At 39.7% G+C, this 16,936-nt stretch overlaps 1 protein-coding gene across 8 annotated transcripts in view; it reads left to right on the forward strand.

The window, feature by feature from the left end:
- Positions 1-16,936, forward strand: part of ppp6r3 (protein phosphatase 6, regulatory subunit 3) — a 37,327-nt gene that overhangs the window by 18,114 nt on the left and 2,277 nt on the right. Inside the window, exons 16-25 of one of the 8 annotated variants that reach the window (XM_037766513.1) lie at positions 153-232; positions 4,625-4,679; positions 5,282-5,412; positions 6,490-6,605; positions 7,547-7,763; positions 7,884-7,981; positions 8,207-8,402; positions 10,372-10,389; positions 13,093-13,200; positions 16,699-16,773. In XM_037766513.1, the coding sequence (XP_037622441.1) occupies positions 153-232; positions 4,625-4,679; positions 5,282-5,412; positions 6,490-6,605; positions 7,547-7,763; positions 7,884-7,981; positions 8,207-8,402; positions 10,372-10,389; positions 13,093-13,200; positions 16,699-16,773 (1,094 nt within the window). Of the gene's footprint in view, positions 1-134; positions 233-4,624; positions 4,680-5,281; positions 5,413-6,489; positions 6,606-7,546; positions 7,764-7,883; positions 7,982-8,206; positions 8,403-10,371; positions 10,390-13,092; positions 13,201-16,698; positions 16,774-16,936 lie in introns of all 8 variants that reach the window. The other 7 variants (XM_037766515.1, XM_037766510.1, XM_037766511.1 and 4 more) reach the window with 7 other exon arrangements.

Consider the following 16,936-nt stretch of genomic DNA (forward strand, 5'->3'; position numbering starts at 1 on the left):
CAAGCCTACATTTTATACATTCTTTTGTTCTTACAACGTAGTATATGCATTTGCTGTTTTCTGTACTGCAAGTAATGACCAGCTTTGTGTAGAGCCAAGACTATATCATTATCGTTGGTCCTGGGTTTTGCCAGGCCTTTTCTGATTATCAGATGCAACAAATGACGTCCAATTTTATTGAGCAGTTCGGCTTCAATGACGAAGAGTTTGCTGATCAGGACGATGTTGTGGAGTGAGTACTCATCCTGCATGACTGGACTTGCTGTCTTAAATATTACTGTGTAACACTGAAGGGACAGGACACTTAAGACATTATGAAGTTGGTGGGGTGTGTTCATATATTCATTCAATAACAGCATATTAATATCACTTTAGAAAGAAAAAGCTTTTTTTTAAAGTGCTCCATTCTCTGCCCCATTATGACATATCATAACACAAAAATATTGTGTTTGATTCCTATTCCAAGCTTTCATGTTGACATTCAAATCTGAATGCCACTAAAATGATGCAGCATCATTTTGATAAATCTAAAATTATGATTGGATCAGAAACCTTTTTAAATTTCTAGTTTGCTACAGAAAAAGATCAATGACAGTGATGGCTATTGCCTAAGCAAAAATCATTTTGCTCAGGCATTAAAACTAATGCCATTACCTCCAACTTGTGCCTTATTTCCTTTTTGATTTGGCTGCCATGATAAATACAAAATATGGCTTAAACAGAAGAAACCATAATATCCAGCTTTTATGTTGCCGTGTGCTGTCCCTTTTTATATTCCTTAGGGCAGGCTGATTTTTGGGGTATAATCTTCTGCAACGGTTGTGGGCTGTGGGAGATGGCTGTTAGTTGATCAATGATTTAAAGTGTCTGGTTTACCTTAAACAGTTTGTGATTTGAAGTAGAGCCTTGTTCTTCTTACATAGATCTTGGGTTTAGCATTATCACATGTTGCTAAATGAGACATTGGGCCGGGTGAAACAAGCAATACACCAATACAAACGTTCAGCAGCATCTATTCCTCAAGTCATGACATTAATTCATGTAACTTTTAATAGTTTTACAAAAGAACAGTTCAATAGAGAAGTTTTCCACTCTAATACAGTAGATCTACAATAGATTAAGATACATGTGTGCATTTCGAAAGATGGGAAGTCTGGAGGTTCAATCTACCTGAAAAACTTCCACTCGGTAGTAATTACTAGTAATAAGTAGTAACTGGCAACAATAAACGGCACAAGGCTGATATGGTAGATTGAGCACAGTAACATTTCTTGCTGTTTTGCATTCTGTCAGTTCTACATGATACTATTTCATGTAAGGGTGACATGAAGGGTAACTATTGTGAGGTGTAGGTGTGTTATTTACTGAGCCGTTGTATTGGTGTAACTGATAATGCTCCCATTCTAGTTAAGCCTAAGATCTGTCTGGTGGTCTTCCCCTCTGTGCAGTCAAGATGCCTGGAATGTATCTGACTTGGCATTTAAGGGTCAACAAGGAGAGGACTTATCCAAGGACTGAACAAAAAAAAACACACGCACACACACACATTGTATACAAGTCGGATACTTGCCAGTTATCATGAATGCACAAGTTGGAAGGTAATGTGTGATTAAAATAAGAGTAAATTGGGGTACAATTACTTTCCCTCCTGAAGTAAATATGTGCCATTTGGGGGATAGTAATAAGGTGGTCAGATGGAGAAATTCAAGTGTGTGGGCTCTGTAGGCTGGTATGAGCTGATGGGAATGGAGATTGTTGGGTTCATGTGTGGATAGGACTTAAAAGTTTACCCTTAGGCTACATCCACACCAATACGTTTTCGTTTTAAAACACAACTTTTGCTACGTTTAAGCCTAGCACCCCTAAAACGGAGATGACTGAAAAGGCTGCTGATGCCGTTTTTTATTTTGAAAATTCCAGGGTTGCGTTTTAGTCTGGACGGATGAAATAGTGTTGTCACAATACTGGAATTTCAAACTGTGATACAATACCTTGAAAAATATCGATATTCGATACCATTTTCGATACCCCGGAGAACAATAGACACAACATTGAGGGCGTGAATGGTAGTGGGTGTGTCAACTCGCTGTTGGAGAGAAGAGAGAGCAGAAAGTGCAGCTGGTACCCGTGCATCGGTGCCGCAGAAAATTAGTATTAAAACTGTCTCAAATATTTTGTATCTATGTATCGACAAAAAAGCGACATCAGCCGTGATTACCATGCAACTTCCAGTGGTTAATTCAACATGTCCCAGGGACAATAGGAAAAGTGATTGGGATGCCGTAAACTCACTATCGACGCATCCAGCCCTAGCACCCTATTTGTTCCCTGATAATGCTACATTGCGAACAACAAGTCCCTGTTGAAAACAGCAAGACGCGAGCTACTTAATGTTAGCTGTTAGCTCCATGCAGGACTGTGCTGCTTACCAGCTGCTAACGGCTAACGTTAACCAGCTCTATGCAGTAAAAATGAGTGTTGGGCGATGGTTAATTCTAACGTTATCGTGGTGTGTTCAAATGTAATCTTGTAAAATGTAGTTTTTGGTGAGAAACCTGAATAAATCCAGTTGTTTGAAGGAGATGTTTTCACAGCAATATAAAATAGATAATAGAGCGGGAATTATGACCTGTTGAACTTCCTAACAAAACCCCGTATGCAAACACTAATAAAGGAGTGTATTTTGATGTACATGGGATTTTAGTTTTTTTTGCCGTGGTATCAAACTGGTATCGAGAATCATGGAATTTCACTGGTATTGATATCGACTACTAAACTTCTGCTATCGTGACTAGTGAGAACAGACAACAACGAAACTGAGGCGAAACGAGTGAGACGTGTGTTGACCAAATGTCTTGACTTTGATTTGTAGCTCTTCATTTTTAAAGTAAATTTGATGTGCGTGTGTGAGAGAGGGAGAACTGTAGTTAGGCTATAGTAGCCTAGTAGCAGCTCTTGAGTATCAAATAAGACCTTTTATTATAGGAAGTACAATACTCTTGTATTTTCTGTAACCAACCGCAGAGTAGACAAAACCTGCTTCCTGTTTGCTCAAGGGCACGCACATGTTCAGTGTGCGTGAATGCTCATGGAATATGCGTTTTCAGGCATATGAGTATGGACATAGATCATTTCTAAAATGGTGCTAAAAGGCTTGTATGTACACAAATCATTTTTTGTTTTAAAACGAAAACGTAACAAACATGACAAATACAAATATAATATAAAAGAAAAAAATGATCCTTTTCATCTTTTGTGGCAAAACCGCCGCCACTACTCTATCCTATGGCTTGGTCTTACCATCACCTATTGTATTACTGTTTATTAGTTAATTGCAGTCTCATTCACTTGTTTCCTACTGGAAAGATTGAAGCTACTGTAACTGCTCAGAATGACTCCCTGAACTCCTGACTGTGCTTATTAAAAGCAACAGTCTGGCAGTTTGGATTTAAAAGACATTAAGAGTCAGATGAGACGTTCCATATTAGTTTGATTAAAGGCTTTCCGGCACTGAGATGGGCCCTGGGTGGTTTTAGCCTAGCTCAGCACAAAAAACTAGAAGCATGGAGAAACTGCTAGTGCAGCTCAGTCAAATGTGAAATCACTATACCTTCCCACCTTTTTCATCACAAAATAGTTCCAACAAGTAACTGCTCTTTAACCCATAATGTTAAGTCTCAGGTTTTGCCTGTAAGCTTGCATTTAAATGCTTTTCCTCATAATGTGTGATGTGAAAACATTGCATTTCCACTCAGTCAAAAAAGTAAAGTGTGCACCCTGGTCATAATTGAGTTATAAAATCCTAGTGCACTATAATCTCAACTGATGATTCTAATCATGAACGTTAAGGAAGCAGCCCTATTTTCTACATGTTAAAGATTAGGGGCTGCTCCCTAAACGTTCATGATTAGAATCATTAGTCGAGGATCCCCCGATTTAAACCTCATCTTGTAATTCAAAGCATCAGACTTCCATTGCACACAAAACACACAGGGTAACAGCATGGCAGGATACAACGTTTTAAAAACCTAGTAAATCCTAGTTATATATAATAATGACCAGGATGAACACTTTATTTTCCTCCTATGACAGAGCTAGGATAGCAGTTTCCCTCTGCTTCCAGTCTTTGTGCTAAGCTAGGCTAAGCCACGAACTGATATTACTCTCTTCTGACTTTGAGTAAGATGGCAAATAATTCCCCCAAATGTTGAACTTGTCCTCAAATGATTGATGAACTATTTTAAATGTTGGGTACAGAATAATATTCTGGGAAACTGGAAGTGGCTATTTTTGGCTTCCTTGTGAAAAAAGAAATGCTGTTTTTTTTTGTTTTTTTTTCTACCAGGGCCTATGTATGATTCTTAGCTTCTCTTTGATCAGTTTACAACACAAAGCAGGCATGTAAAGAAGAAAAGTGTTCATCAAAAAAACCCTGTTTCTTCAGCACTATCTTTATGTTGCCATGAACCGGGCATGGGGTGAGAATAGGTCTTAGTTATGCCTGCAGTATTGAACATGAAGTGTTAACAGCTGTGTGCTAGAGCCTGTCTGCCTGTGTGTTGCCATATATGTGGATGCCTAACGACCCTAACTTAACTAAACTCTGTTCTCTTTAACATTGCAGTATTCCCTTTGATAGAATATCAGACATCAATTTTTCACTGAATACAAATGAAAGTGTAAGTACTTTGATCATTAATCTTTAATTCATACGCAGTGATTCAATGGAAGGAGAAAGTAAATTAATCATGGAACAAATGAAAATGTGTTATTTTATCAATATGGCATGTCTTGTATTTCCCGAAATTACTGTTAACATTCATTTAGAAGCAGATGCCACAAAGTGAGATGATGTGAAATTACAACTCTTCCCAGACAACAAATGTGTGGCAGATGTATAGAATATGAGGATTCATCTTGATGAAATAAAACTTTGCTATAGCCTGCATTTGAACCAGAAGCTTGGAGCAAAGCCCGAATATCCAACCACAACCTGATTTGATCAAATACTGTACCACTGGTTTTAAAATGTAACAGAAGAGAGGCACTAATGTAAAGTGTAAGCATACTTGGATATGCTGTAAGTTTATTTCCATTGAGATGACTCTGTTTGAGGCCTGCTGTGAAGCTGTTGTGCTAGGATACTGGAGGCATACATGTTAATGTCTTGCTTCTCTGCTGAGTGGCTTTTGTTCTGAAGGATCCAACCCTAGTTTGTATGTGAATGTACTGTAGATATAAAAATGTTTTTTCTAAGTATGTGGCCCGTGTGTTTCTCCAGGCAAATATAGCTTTGTTTGAGGCACGCTGTAAGGAGAAAATCCAACAGTTTGAAGATGCTGGTTCAGATGAGGAAGATATATGGGACGAAAAAGACGTCACTTTCGCACCAGAGGCACAGAGACGCCCCAGGTCAGTTAAACACACACACACACACACACACACACACACACGCAGACGCAGACGTTTGTCTTTCTATATACTTGTGAGGACCTTCGTTGACAAAATGCAGTCCCTGGCCCCAACACCTATACTTATCTCAACTGTATTTTAACCTTGGCCTCAAAACCAAGTAGTGTGGACCAGCCTCACAATTCAGAAATGTGCTCACTACAAACTGAAATGGTCCTCATAAACATAGTAATACAAATGCAAACACACACACACACACACACACACACACACACACACACACACACACACACACACACACACACAAAGAGAAAATTCTTTTGTAATGTCATACTGAATAAACTTCTATGGTGACTTTTAAACCTTCAAGTCATCGTCCTTCTACTTAAAAAAGTACATGCACAGTAAAATGAGAGGATTTCTAAAAGGAGTCTGGTAGCCGCAGATCTTTACGACACAATGCAGTCAAAAGTCAACACAAAATGAGAGTTCCTTGTAGTGGCTTTCACTAAGTAATTAATACAGTCATTTGCTAACTTTTTGCTGATTGATAAATAAATCGGCACTATCTGACGTCGAAAGATTCTCGACTGCCAGCCTGTCGACGTCTGATTGGTCGGCTGGTCCGATGTTGTGATTGGTCAACCAAACCAAACTCTTTGGACTCTGCTCCAGCTCCGCTCTAACTTGCTTTGTTTGATGGCGTGCCATGCTACTAGTTTATGGAAATGTGTTACTTGGTGACATCACCATGTTACAGAAGAGAAGGCAGGACTTCAATCAAGGTGTTTCAGGCAGTTCAGGAACAGTGTTTCTGTGGGGGAGAGTAACTCCCTTTGGCGTGGACTTTGGGCTTTGTAACTTTGCAGACCTTTTACATGCACAAAAAACTGTATGACACTAAAGGAAAGGGGAAAAGCACAAAAGCATAATCCCCTTTAACTGTCAAGCTGTAGAGTCGTGTAGGAGTTTGGACATCTCTCAGTAGCTCCACATTTATTACACTCCCCAGTATAAAAAGAGGATGAACTTAGATGTGGATTAGAAATAACTCTTGATCTGTGTATTCCATTTCAGGAGTTCAGGCAGCACAGACAGCGAGGAAAGCACAGACTCGGAGGAGGAGGATGTGAAGAGAGATCCATTTGAAGCTTCCAATCCCAGCACCGATGACCGAATGGAAGTCGACACAGGTTGGTGTACTCAAGGCTACTACATATCAACCCTAAGGACAATAACAATAACAAATGAACCCAAGTAAGACAACTTTTGCCAGGACGTGATTTAAGATTGAAATTAAAATAAGATTTAGCTCCGTTGCTCTTCCTGAGGTTTCTTCCATTTTTTCTCCCTGTTAAAAGTGTTTTTTTTTGGTTACGTTTTTCCTTATACGATGTGAAGGTTGCACTGTCAAGGACAGAGTGTGTCGTATCCTGTATAGATAGTAAAGCTCCCCATGGCAAATTTGTGATTTTTGATTTTGGGCTATACAAATAAAATTTACTTGATTTGACCCAGTTAAGATTATTCACGATTAATTCAATGTGGGATTAGGGCTCATGTAAGTATTTGTGGTGATCCGCACCTTTAAGGACGCACCCCCTATGTCTCACACACATACACACACCCCGGGATGGACGAATGAGGCGCTACAAAAGAGCATGGAGAACTCCTGTATTTACAGAGTAACGACTGAGCTAACTGTTGGGGTTAACAGGGGTGCGTGCTATATTTTTTCACTGTATGTTGGTTCTTGCACTGTCATGGATGTATGATACACTGTGGGGAACACTGCATTTCACTGTGTGGTGTGTTTATTGCTTGCATTGTGATACTACTGGCTTGTGTGTACATAATTCAGGGGACTGGTAGACTGTATCAGTCCTTTGTAGGGGGTTTGTTGGCTGCATATGTACAATTTATCTTTTGTCTCTGACTGGCATCCCAGCTTAACAGCCAGCAACCGCTACATAAAAAGTGGCACCCCAGATGGGACTCGAACCCACAATCCCTGGCTCAGGAGGCCAGTGCCTTATCCTTTATTAGGCCATGATTAGGTTTATTTTCAGTTTAGGTTTTGTGCATTCAGGAGTGGACTGATTTGATGAATTTTATTATCATTATTATTTTTTAGGGCCTGTTTGGACGGCCAACTTTGATGACATCCCCATGGACACAGGTACGTCTACAGCTCCAGCCTCCAGCCCCAACAACCCCGCTGCCCCCCCTGCTGTGTCCTCCTCCTCCTCTTCCACAGAAGACCTCCCCGATGCAGGATGGAGCTCCACTCCTCCTGCCCCCTCCAGCACTGAAATAGGCTGGGCTGATTTCTCCAACTTCACCCCTGTCAGGTAGGATATCCTAACAGACTCTGGTTCAGTTTCTATTCGTGTGCCTGCAGTGCTGCAGCTACTCTCATCGTCAATGAATCTGAAGGAGTTGCTTCATAAATACAACTTGCTCTCTTTTAGCCCCAAAGACCCTCTGAGGTGCAACTCTCCTGTTGCTATGGAAACCAGCATAGAGACAATGGACCCTCTGGGGGTCAATGCACCCATGCAGCCTGAAGGTGAGATGTGTTCACATGCATGTTGACAGAGTGAGACCTCTGTGGCCTGAACTCTCTCCTGTTGTCCCACTGTGACGAGCTCAACCTGGACACACTTTGATATGAAATTTGACACTGGCTAGTGTGCTAATTTTGCATGCAAAATCTAAATAACCCCAAATCACATTAGGAGATTCAAGTGTTAAGATCCGACACCCATTGTCACCTTTCTTAACATCCCCCCAGATTGTGATGGTTGGTTGGGTACCAGCGTGGCTTCTCCTTCTTCCACCTCAGCTAAGGATTGTGGGAGATCTAAAGCAGAGGAGGAAACAGCTTCTTGTGAGCATCGCAGCATCACCGAGACGGTCATCAACGGCTCCATGAAAGAAACGGTCAGCCTCACTGTTGATGCCAAGACCGAGACCGCCGTCTTTAAGAGGTTCGCCAAACACATCCACACAAACAACACTAATAATAACGCTACTAATGACTGAATGTCATTAGTAGCGGTTTCAATACTAAAGTTTTCGTTCCTGGCGTTCATAAAACACCAAGAGGGGAACACTGGAATGCTCTCTTACCTTAGGTGTCTTTACCAGAAAGGCTACTCAGAATGTGTCTCATTAGTGTTGTCACATCTGTTTTCATGAGTGCCCTCACACTATCACTCGGTCACAGTTCCTGTAGAGACGGTGCTAAATTTAACACCAAGATCCGAGACGGCCCCCAGGCCATTCAAACGCACGTATTGGTCGGAGTGTGTTTTATCAAAATAGTTTACTTGCATTTGAATCTTCTTTCCACTATTGCTGTGCATTTGCTGAAAGTATTTAGTTTGCTCTTGTGGACAAAATCACCAAGGTGGCAGTGAAGTGACTTAACGCCGTACATGGCTCTGAGACATTTATTCTCAGCACAACATCGAAAGGCCCAAATGTCCACCAAAATACCAACAGCTTGCGTTGTTCTTCCTCCTTTTGAATGAACCTTCCGCCAGTTTGTTCCCCTCCTCTCATCTGTGCACTGTGTGTGCAAAGCACCAAAATGCCACATAGACTGAGCCGGTTTCTAGGTCAGGATAATGCCAATCTGTCGGAGCTCTGCTTGAGCTGGTTGAAAATAAAGCCCTTAGACTAGTTCAGTTGTTTAACATTTTGTGCTCATTCTTTCACTGTCCAATAATATGTGGTGGTTATGGCTCACACAATAGAAAAAAATAAAGATCCTTAGCCTATGTAGTGATGAAGTGCTCTACACTAAATGTATATTTAGGCTTTAAAATGATATTCCACCATATTATGAGTATGAAACCCCCTCTGCAGAATTCAAAAGTTTAAAGCTATGTATATGGCAAAATGATAGGGGTGTAACGATACACACAAGTTCTGGTTCACACCCAGGTTTAAGAGTCACGGTACGGTGCGAGTTCTGTACAGCAGGAAAAAAAAGAAATGCATAAGGATACGTTTGTTTTCATATATTTTGAACAGACAGTAGTGCAAGTGTCAAAGACCGACAAAATCCTCTTGCTGAGGTAACATTTTGGCCAGTGGAAACTTTTAAATTTTCCTTATTTTTATAATGAAAACAGTTTACAGTTTAACACTTCTGTATTACCCTGTTCAAACACCGAATACACACTTTCCCAAAAGGCAACAGGTCACAACAGACTATAAAGCTGAGAAGCATCTCATGCTATGAAATTTAAAATTCAAAATACAACTTGTGCATTAGGAGGAATGTTTGAATTAGTTTCACCTTGGCTATATTTGTCACTAAAATGAGAATAGCTGATCCACCATAGAGGTCAGCCCAACCTAAGTGAGATGAGCCAAAGTTGTCGCTAACGTTGGTGCTAACCCTCTTCACTTTAATCAGCAGGTGGCAAGTAAGACACAGGAACTTGGCTTGTGTCTTGAGGAGTTGTAGCATTTATTCACTGACAAACAAACTGTACATACACTGCACTGCTACGCTCACAGCTACAACGTTACTGCTAACTTATACTCACTGTCTCTCTCTCTTTCTCACTCACTCACTCACTCACTCACTCTCTCTCTCTCTCTCTCTCTCTCTCTCTCTACCGCACACTTTCTAACATTTTGCACACAACTTGACTGTATCCCCCATTCTTCACAAATGACTGAACTACTAACTTTTTTACAGCCACTTTTCAGTCCTGCTTCATACTCGAGTTTCAACAGTGCTTCCATAGTGAAATACTTGCCTATAAATCTACAGGTTTTAAAGTTGGTTGTCCTCTGTCCTTCTGTCCCCTTGTTGATGCTGCATTATATTGTCTGTCTGTCTGAGTAAATAACAACTGTCTGATGAATTGAGCGACACTTACAACCTGAGCTTCCCCTCCTCTTTCTCTTGCTGTGCGTTGTGGGTGTGGTCTTCTTCAGAGTTTTGAAATCTTATCGGTATGTACAGCCAATCAGAGATCAGCCTGCAGCCGTGATGTAGTCTTGTTGTCACGTCAACCACCAACTTTTCTTTCCCAATTTTGATCTTCTTCTTTGGTTTCAGCTCCTTGTTTGTTTAATTCATTATTTCCATTCTGCATGTGTTTCTACCAAAGGTGTTGTCCAAGTGCAGTATTTTAGTTTACGGCTTTTATCTCTACAGGCCAACCCGATTTTAGCACCAAATTATTATTTGAAATGACACAGGTGAAAGTGCAGCCTAGTTTTCTGAAGTGGCCTCAACTTCTCCACAATTGGATTTTATTGGTTACAAACCGCTTCATAAGTATTTCTATTCATATGTTTATTTCATTTTCATGGTCTGCCTCCGTATTGACTTTGGCCCTCAGCCATCGTCTCCATCTTAAGATTGAGTTTTATTAAGATTCAAATTGCCAATTTGAATGTGTAACTTGCTTAATAAATTCTAATGTGTGGTTGCCTAGACAGCGCAAACACAGCTGATTTAAATAATGCAGTTACACATTAGTCAACACTGCCTGACAGGAGTGAAAGACCTAATAGATCTGGTCAGCAGGATCTGACTGAATACACTTGTGACCACAAAATTAATTTGAATGATAATGGCACAGTTAGTTTCAACCTCAGGTTTGCATATTAGTCAATATGAATAATGACAACCATTTTCCTTCTTTCCTCTGTTATTTAAGGGCCTGTTCACACCTGGCATTAACATGTGTCTCGGTTGATACGATCGCAAGTGGACAGCTCTGAGTACATCTGTTCCCACCTGGCAATAGAATGCGTCTCCACATGCATCTTGAGTGACCACTTTGGATCGGATCTCACTTCCCCGCTTTATATGCAAATAAACACACAGTAAACGCATGGCTAATACAGCAGACGCTGCAATGTAAGATTAGAGTAATGTCTTTAGTAATATCCTACAGATTCATGAATATGGGTACATTTTGTTAACCTTAAAATATAAGGTTATTGTCTACCGGCGGTCCCCAGGGCTCTCCGTACATCTGACACCGCCGTGCGGTGCACTGACCTTCAAAGCCGGGGATGCGGGCGGGCAGGCAGGCGGGCGTGCAGGTGTCAGATCTGTGCAGAGCATCGGAAAACAAAAAACACAGACACATCACCGACAGTATTATATTAATATCCAAAAGAATCTCAGAAATGCGGTCGGATCTCAATGCGTCTCGGCTGCATTGACACTTGTACTTAAGAGCTGCCCACATGTGATCGGATCACCCAAGACGCATGTTAATACCAGGTCTGAACAGGGCCTGTGACAACAATCCACTCATTACAGTTCTTCACAGCAACAGTAGAACAGCTAATACATACAGCATGACTTCTTGTGTACAAAAATGTAATATTCTATGTACATAGGAAAATGCTATACCATTAATTGTAAAAAAAAACAAAACAATTGCAACTCTTTTTTTCTAATCAAAAATGTATCATAATGTCAATAACTTCTATTTAAGGTTCATTTCATTTTGGTTGCAAAAATGTGTTTTTGTAGAAAATAAACTTTCAATCAATTCTTTCTGGTGCACAAGCTGTGATGGATATATATATATATATATATATATATATATATATATATATATATATATATATATATATATATATATATATATATATATATATATTATATTATATATATATATATATATATATATATATTATATATATATATATATATATATATATATTATATATATATTATATATATAATATATATATATATATATATTATATATAATATATATATATATATTATATATAATATATATATATATATATATTATATATATTATATATATATATATATATTATATATATATAGTCGCTTTTAGGTACTGCAATTTCTTGTTACAGTACTTATGGGCTGCCAATACTGATATATCTGTGAAAAGCTAAACCATAAACATCGAAAGTCTTATGGTGAAAGGACTAACAGCCACATTATGCAGGAAGACCAACCCTTTCTTTTGAGCATTGAAAGTTTCAAGTTTCATTAAGGGTTGCTGTGTCCCTTTTTGTACATTAAGTAGAATTACAGAAGTACATGTTTTAGTACTCAGCAAGACTACTTTTAACCAAGCATGAAGATACTGGTATGAATGGTATTGTGTTTCCACAAATGTAAAAATAACCAGAGATTTTTAATTTGGCACATAGTCTTCTAATAGTATTACAACTCTGAAATTATTAAGTGCTGAATAATTATGTAGCACCTCAACTATTAGATTATATTTGGATGTTTGTGGGTGTTTTGCTTTGATTGAGGCCTCATCAAGATAATTGGTGGTTCTCTGACACAAAGCAAGACTGACGGCTGGCATTTTTGGTCTAATCAGTGTCCAAATCAGTTCGTACTATTTGGCTCTGTAACTACAAAATAAACAAGAGTATCGTAGCAAAACAATCAAAACAGTTGACTTTCTCCATTTGCTGTACATTTTGATGCTTTTCCTACATACTGTTCACGGTTTCCCATTTCAACACCTTCATCCTTTGTTTTACTGTGTGCTCTGTCAGTCGGTTCAGCATGCATCACTGTTCACATCTCACTGTGTTCTGTGTGTTTCTGTGGGGGAAACGTGTTGGTAATGAATCACCTCATATGGTATTGATGTACATTTGTGTGTTTTTTCTGTGCACCTGTGTGTGTTCCAGTGATGAAGAGAAGAATGCTTCTTCAGAGAAATGCTCAGTAGTGGAGTGTGTGGATTTGGAGAGAACAGGCGTCAACAGCTCAGCCGCAGCCTGCTGTCCCAAAACAGGGTCAGACACAACACACCCACACACACAAACACACGCACACACACACACACACACTGAAAAAAAACATTTGTGCACAGACTCTGCAGTATTCAGCACTACTCATATATAAATGTTCAGTTACATGACATCTTAAATCCCTGAAACGTGCAGGATTTTTCAGTGTCCGTAGCAGTCGGATACAGTCACTGTAAGTTCCTCATAACTGTAAGTCAGGGTCTGAAATAAGCACCTGCCAAATAAGGATAAATTGTTGGCAATGGCGGTTAAAATCTACAGGCCATCCACCTCTCTGGCGGACGGGGAATATGCTGTGGATGGGAATTGAGAACCGGTTCTTAGTTGTCCGATTTCTTGGAATCACATGCCTCTGTGACTTTTGATTGCTCTTATTGATGCTTTCCGACAGGCACGCATGCACAGTGACGTAACGCCACACGCACGCTGTTTCAATTTCTCAGTTTGTTTGGGACCAGGGCCATGGGGGTAGAGAAAAAAACACTCAAAAGTGCTAATAAACCTGAGGTGACGCACCCTATTTTTTCCCAATTAAAGCTACACTCTCAGGAGGAGAGCTAGTTAACGTTAGCTGTTAGCAGCCGGCGAGCAGCACAGTCCCGCTTGGCTAAATAACGGAGCTAACGGAGGTTCCATTGAGTGACATTATTATGTGTTCAAGCTCTATTCAGAATCATTCATGAGTATTGTGCAAAGGTAAATTATAACGTTATGATGTGTTCAAATGTAATCTTGTGAAATTTTGATTTTGGTGAGAGACTTGAATAAATAATTGCTTGAAGGAGATGTTTTCACAGCAATATAAAATGAATAATAGAGAGGGAATTCTGACCTGTTTAACTTCCTAACATTAGCGCTAAGCAGCTCATAATATATAATTAAAACTATTACTACTACAACTATGCCAAAGATTTTTTTTTAATCAAAGGAATATTTAAATAAAAATACAGTAATTTCTTTCCTATTTGAATTTTGACCCTTCCACCCCTGAAAAATAGGGCTCCCCCAGAAGCAACAGTGTAATTCAATCACTGAAATTTACCATGCATATAATGTTTTTGTGTTAAATATATTTAACATTGAATGACATCAGATCTAAAATGTTATTCCTTCATTTAGCGCATAGATTAAAAAAAAAAAAAATGGCAGATCAAATTTGTGAGTGACAGACTTCAACCACAGTGGCAGCGGTTGGTTATATTGTGACAAACTGGGGGCTCGTCCCAATTTGTCACAACCTGGCTCTCAAGGCCATGACAAATAGGGAGACACACCATGGTAAAGATTAAATCAATTCATTTTGTTTAACAAAAGTAGAGTAAATTATGCAGAACAAAAGGATCAAAAGGTATAGAGTGTGAATATCAGTACTATCAGTAGGGTAAGGTGAGCATGGAGGGTGTAAATGGTGGGTGCATGTTGTAAAATGTATAAAACAAGCAAAAGATTAACCAAAGAGAACCTAAGGCTGCCACATGCCCGGCAATAGTGTCTGCGGGGAAAGAGAGAGAGAGAATGAGTCATGAGCCTAGGATTTATAGGCTGGGCCCAGGTGTTCCCAGAAGGCCCTGATGGCAGGTTAACAGGAACCCTACTATACTGTATAGGCGACAGCAGGGGTCGCCACAATCTGAATCTGCACTATTTACTAAACCAACTAAAATTCGTCTAGGTATATACGATCTGGAGATCATGGTACCACCAAAACAAACATTAGGTTTCTGTTTTATAGATCCTTTTAAGGTAATGTGACACTCAGGCACAGGCATGTGCTAAACTAAGAATATCTTATCAAACAGTGTAATTCCCGCAACTTGTCGTCTTTCTTACAGTTTTTTCTCAATCGCTTTGGCTCATTTTTCAAACAGTCGTAGCTTTCTCTAAACTGTAAGAGCATCTGTCACAACTGTTTGATGGAACATCACAACTCTATTGCATGTCTGCAAAAAGTAGTTACTCCCCCAAAATACTTAATTCCTGCTTCAAACCCAGTTATTGTGTCAGTAAACTGGCCAACGCCACCAAAATGAAAAGTTGTTTTGTCATCGTGTGAGCCGCACTGATTAAAATGTTTAGGTGTTTTTTCACCACGGCAGTCAACCCTGGAAATGTATCTTATATATAAATCTGTGTTTTGTTGACACTGACTGCTTACTGTACTATACCAGAATGTTAGTTTTATCTAGCTGAATGCTGTTGTGGCTCGCAATGAGCTTTTTAGATTCCCATTTCAACAGCAGGTGAAAGTTTACTGGGAAAAGTCAATACTGTACAATAGTACACAGAAACAGGATATGTACATGTATGTTTATACAGTAAATATATATTGTGTATCAATGTGCTACATGTATTATAAATAGAAAATTCACCTTTGAGCTTTCACGGAAAATCATAGGCTATACAGTGAATAGAAAATGTGCCACAAAATGACATCCATGCAAGAAAATCAAACCCTGCAACAATGAAAGAAACTGCTGTAGTTCAGTAAAAAAAAAAAAAAAAACGTACCTCCTCGCATTACGTAACACCATGTCATAGACATTTATTGAATAAACATGTACGCATGTCTGCCAGATTTTGATAAGTAAATGTATCATTTTGCACGTGATGGCTCCAACGATGAAGGAATGTTTAGAAGTTGTGAAGAGGACGACCGTTTCACTGAGAATCAACTCATCAGTTTAGATCAGCAAGACGTGTGCTAGTGGTTATTGTGCTGACTCTTGCACATGTGCCAAAACACGTGCAATTTGCTGGAATGAATGAGAAATTCTAATCTGTTGTGAACAACAAACTAATTGTTCAGAGTTGAGCTTATTGTTATGAAGAAAATAATTCTCATTTGAGAATTGAGCCAAAGCGAACGAGAAAAACTGTAATAAACATTTTGTTTTTTATATATTTAAAGGAACAGTGTGTAGCATTTCAGGGGATCTATTAGCAGAAATGGAATATAATATTTATAACTTCATATCTACATAGGGAGCGGGTCCTCTTCTACAGTAGCCCAGAACAGACAAACCAAACACTTGCTCCAGAGAGAGACGTTAGCATTTTTCCGTCATCTGAAGGCCACCGCAGTTCTCCGACACGCTTGTGAAACTGCGGTAACAGGAGTCGCAGAGTGACAAACTGTGGTAACGCCAGCCGCCGTCTGATTTCCCGTTGCTCCAAAGTAGTGTTATTATGGTATGGATGGCCTCTAAGCGAGGCCAACGCCGTTACCACGGTTCACATTACCGCAGTCTTGGTGAGGGAGGAGTGAGTGGAGGGGTACTCAGCTGGTTGCAATCTGCAACCACACCACTAGAAGCCACTAAATCCTACACACAGTTTAATAATGTTGAAAAATTGTGGACATGTTGGACTGCATCTTACATTGTACCATCACAAGGACATGATCCAGCAAAAGTCCTGTTAATGTGATTGTTGGCGAGCTCTTTGGTGAACTGTTTTTCCCTCCTCTCCTGTGTCTCCTGTCAGCAGTGAGAAGTGTCGGCCCACTGCGGAGCTTCCCAACGGTCCTCTAGATGAGATGTCAGCCACAGAGGAGGCCAAGTAAGTCTGACTGCTCTTGTGCACTATGTGTGTGACAGTTGCACCACTAAACCAAGTAACCCCTCCAGTGAACTAAGAGTAATATTCTGCTACTGCACACTGAGCAGTGAGCTGTCAGTCTAGCATGCCAGCAAGCATTTTGTTTCCTTCTGTCTTCAAATGG

The sequence above is a fragment of the Sebastes umbrosus genome, chromosome 4 (genome assembly GCF_015220745.1).
Source record: "Sebastes umbrosus isolate fSebUmb1 chromosome 4, fSebUmb1.pri, whole genome shotgun sequence".
Classification (NCBI taxonomy): Eukaryota; Metazoa; Chordata; class Actinopteri; order Perciformes; family Sebastidae; genus Sebastes; species Sebastes umbrosus.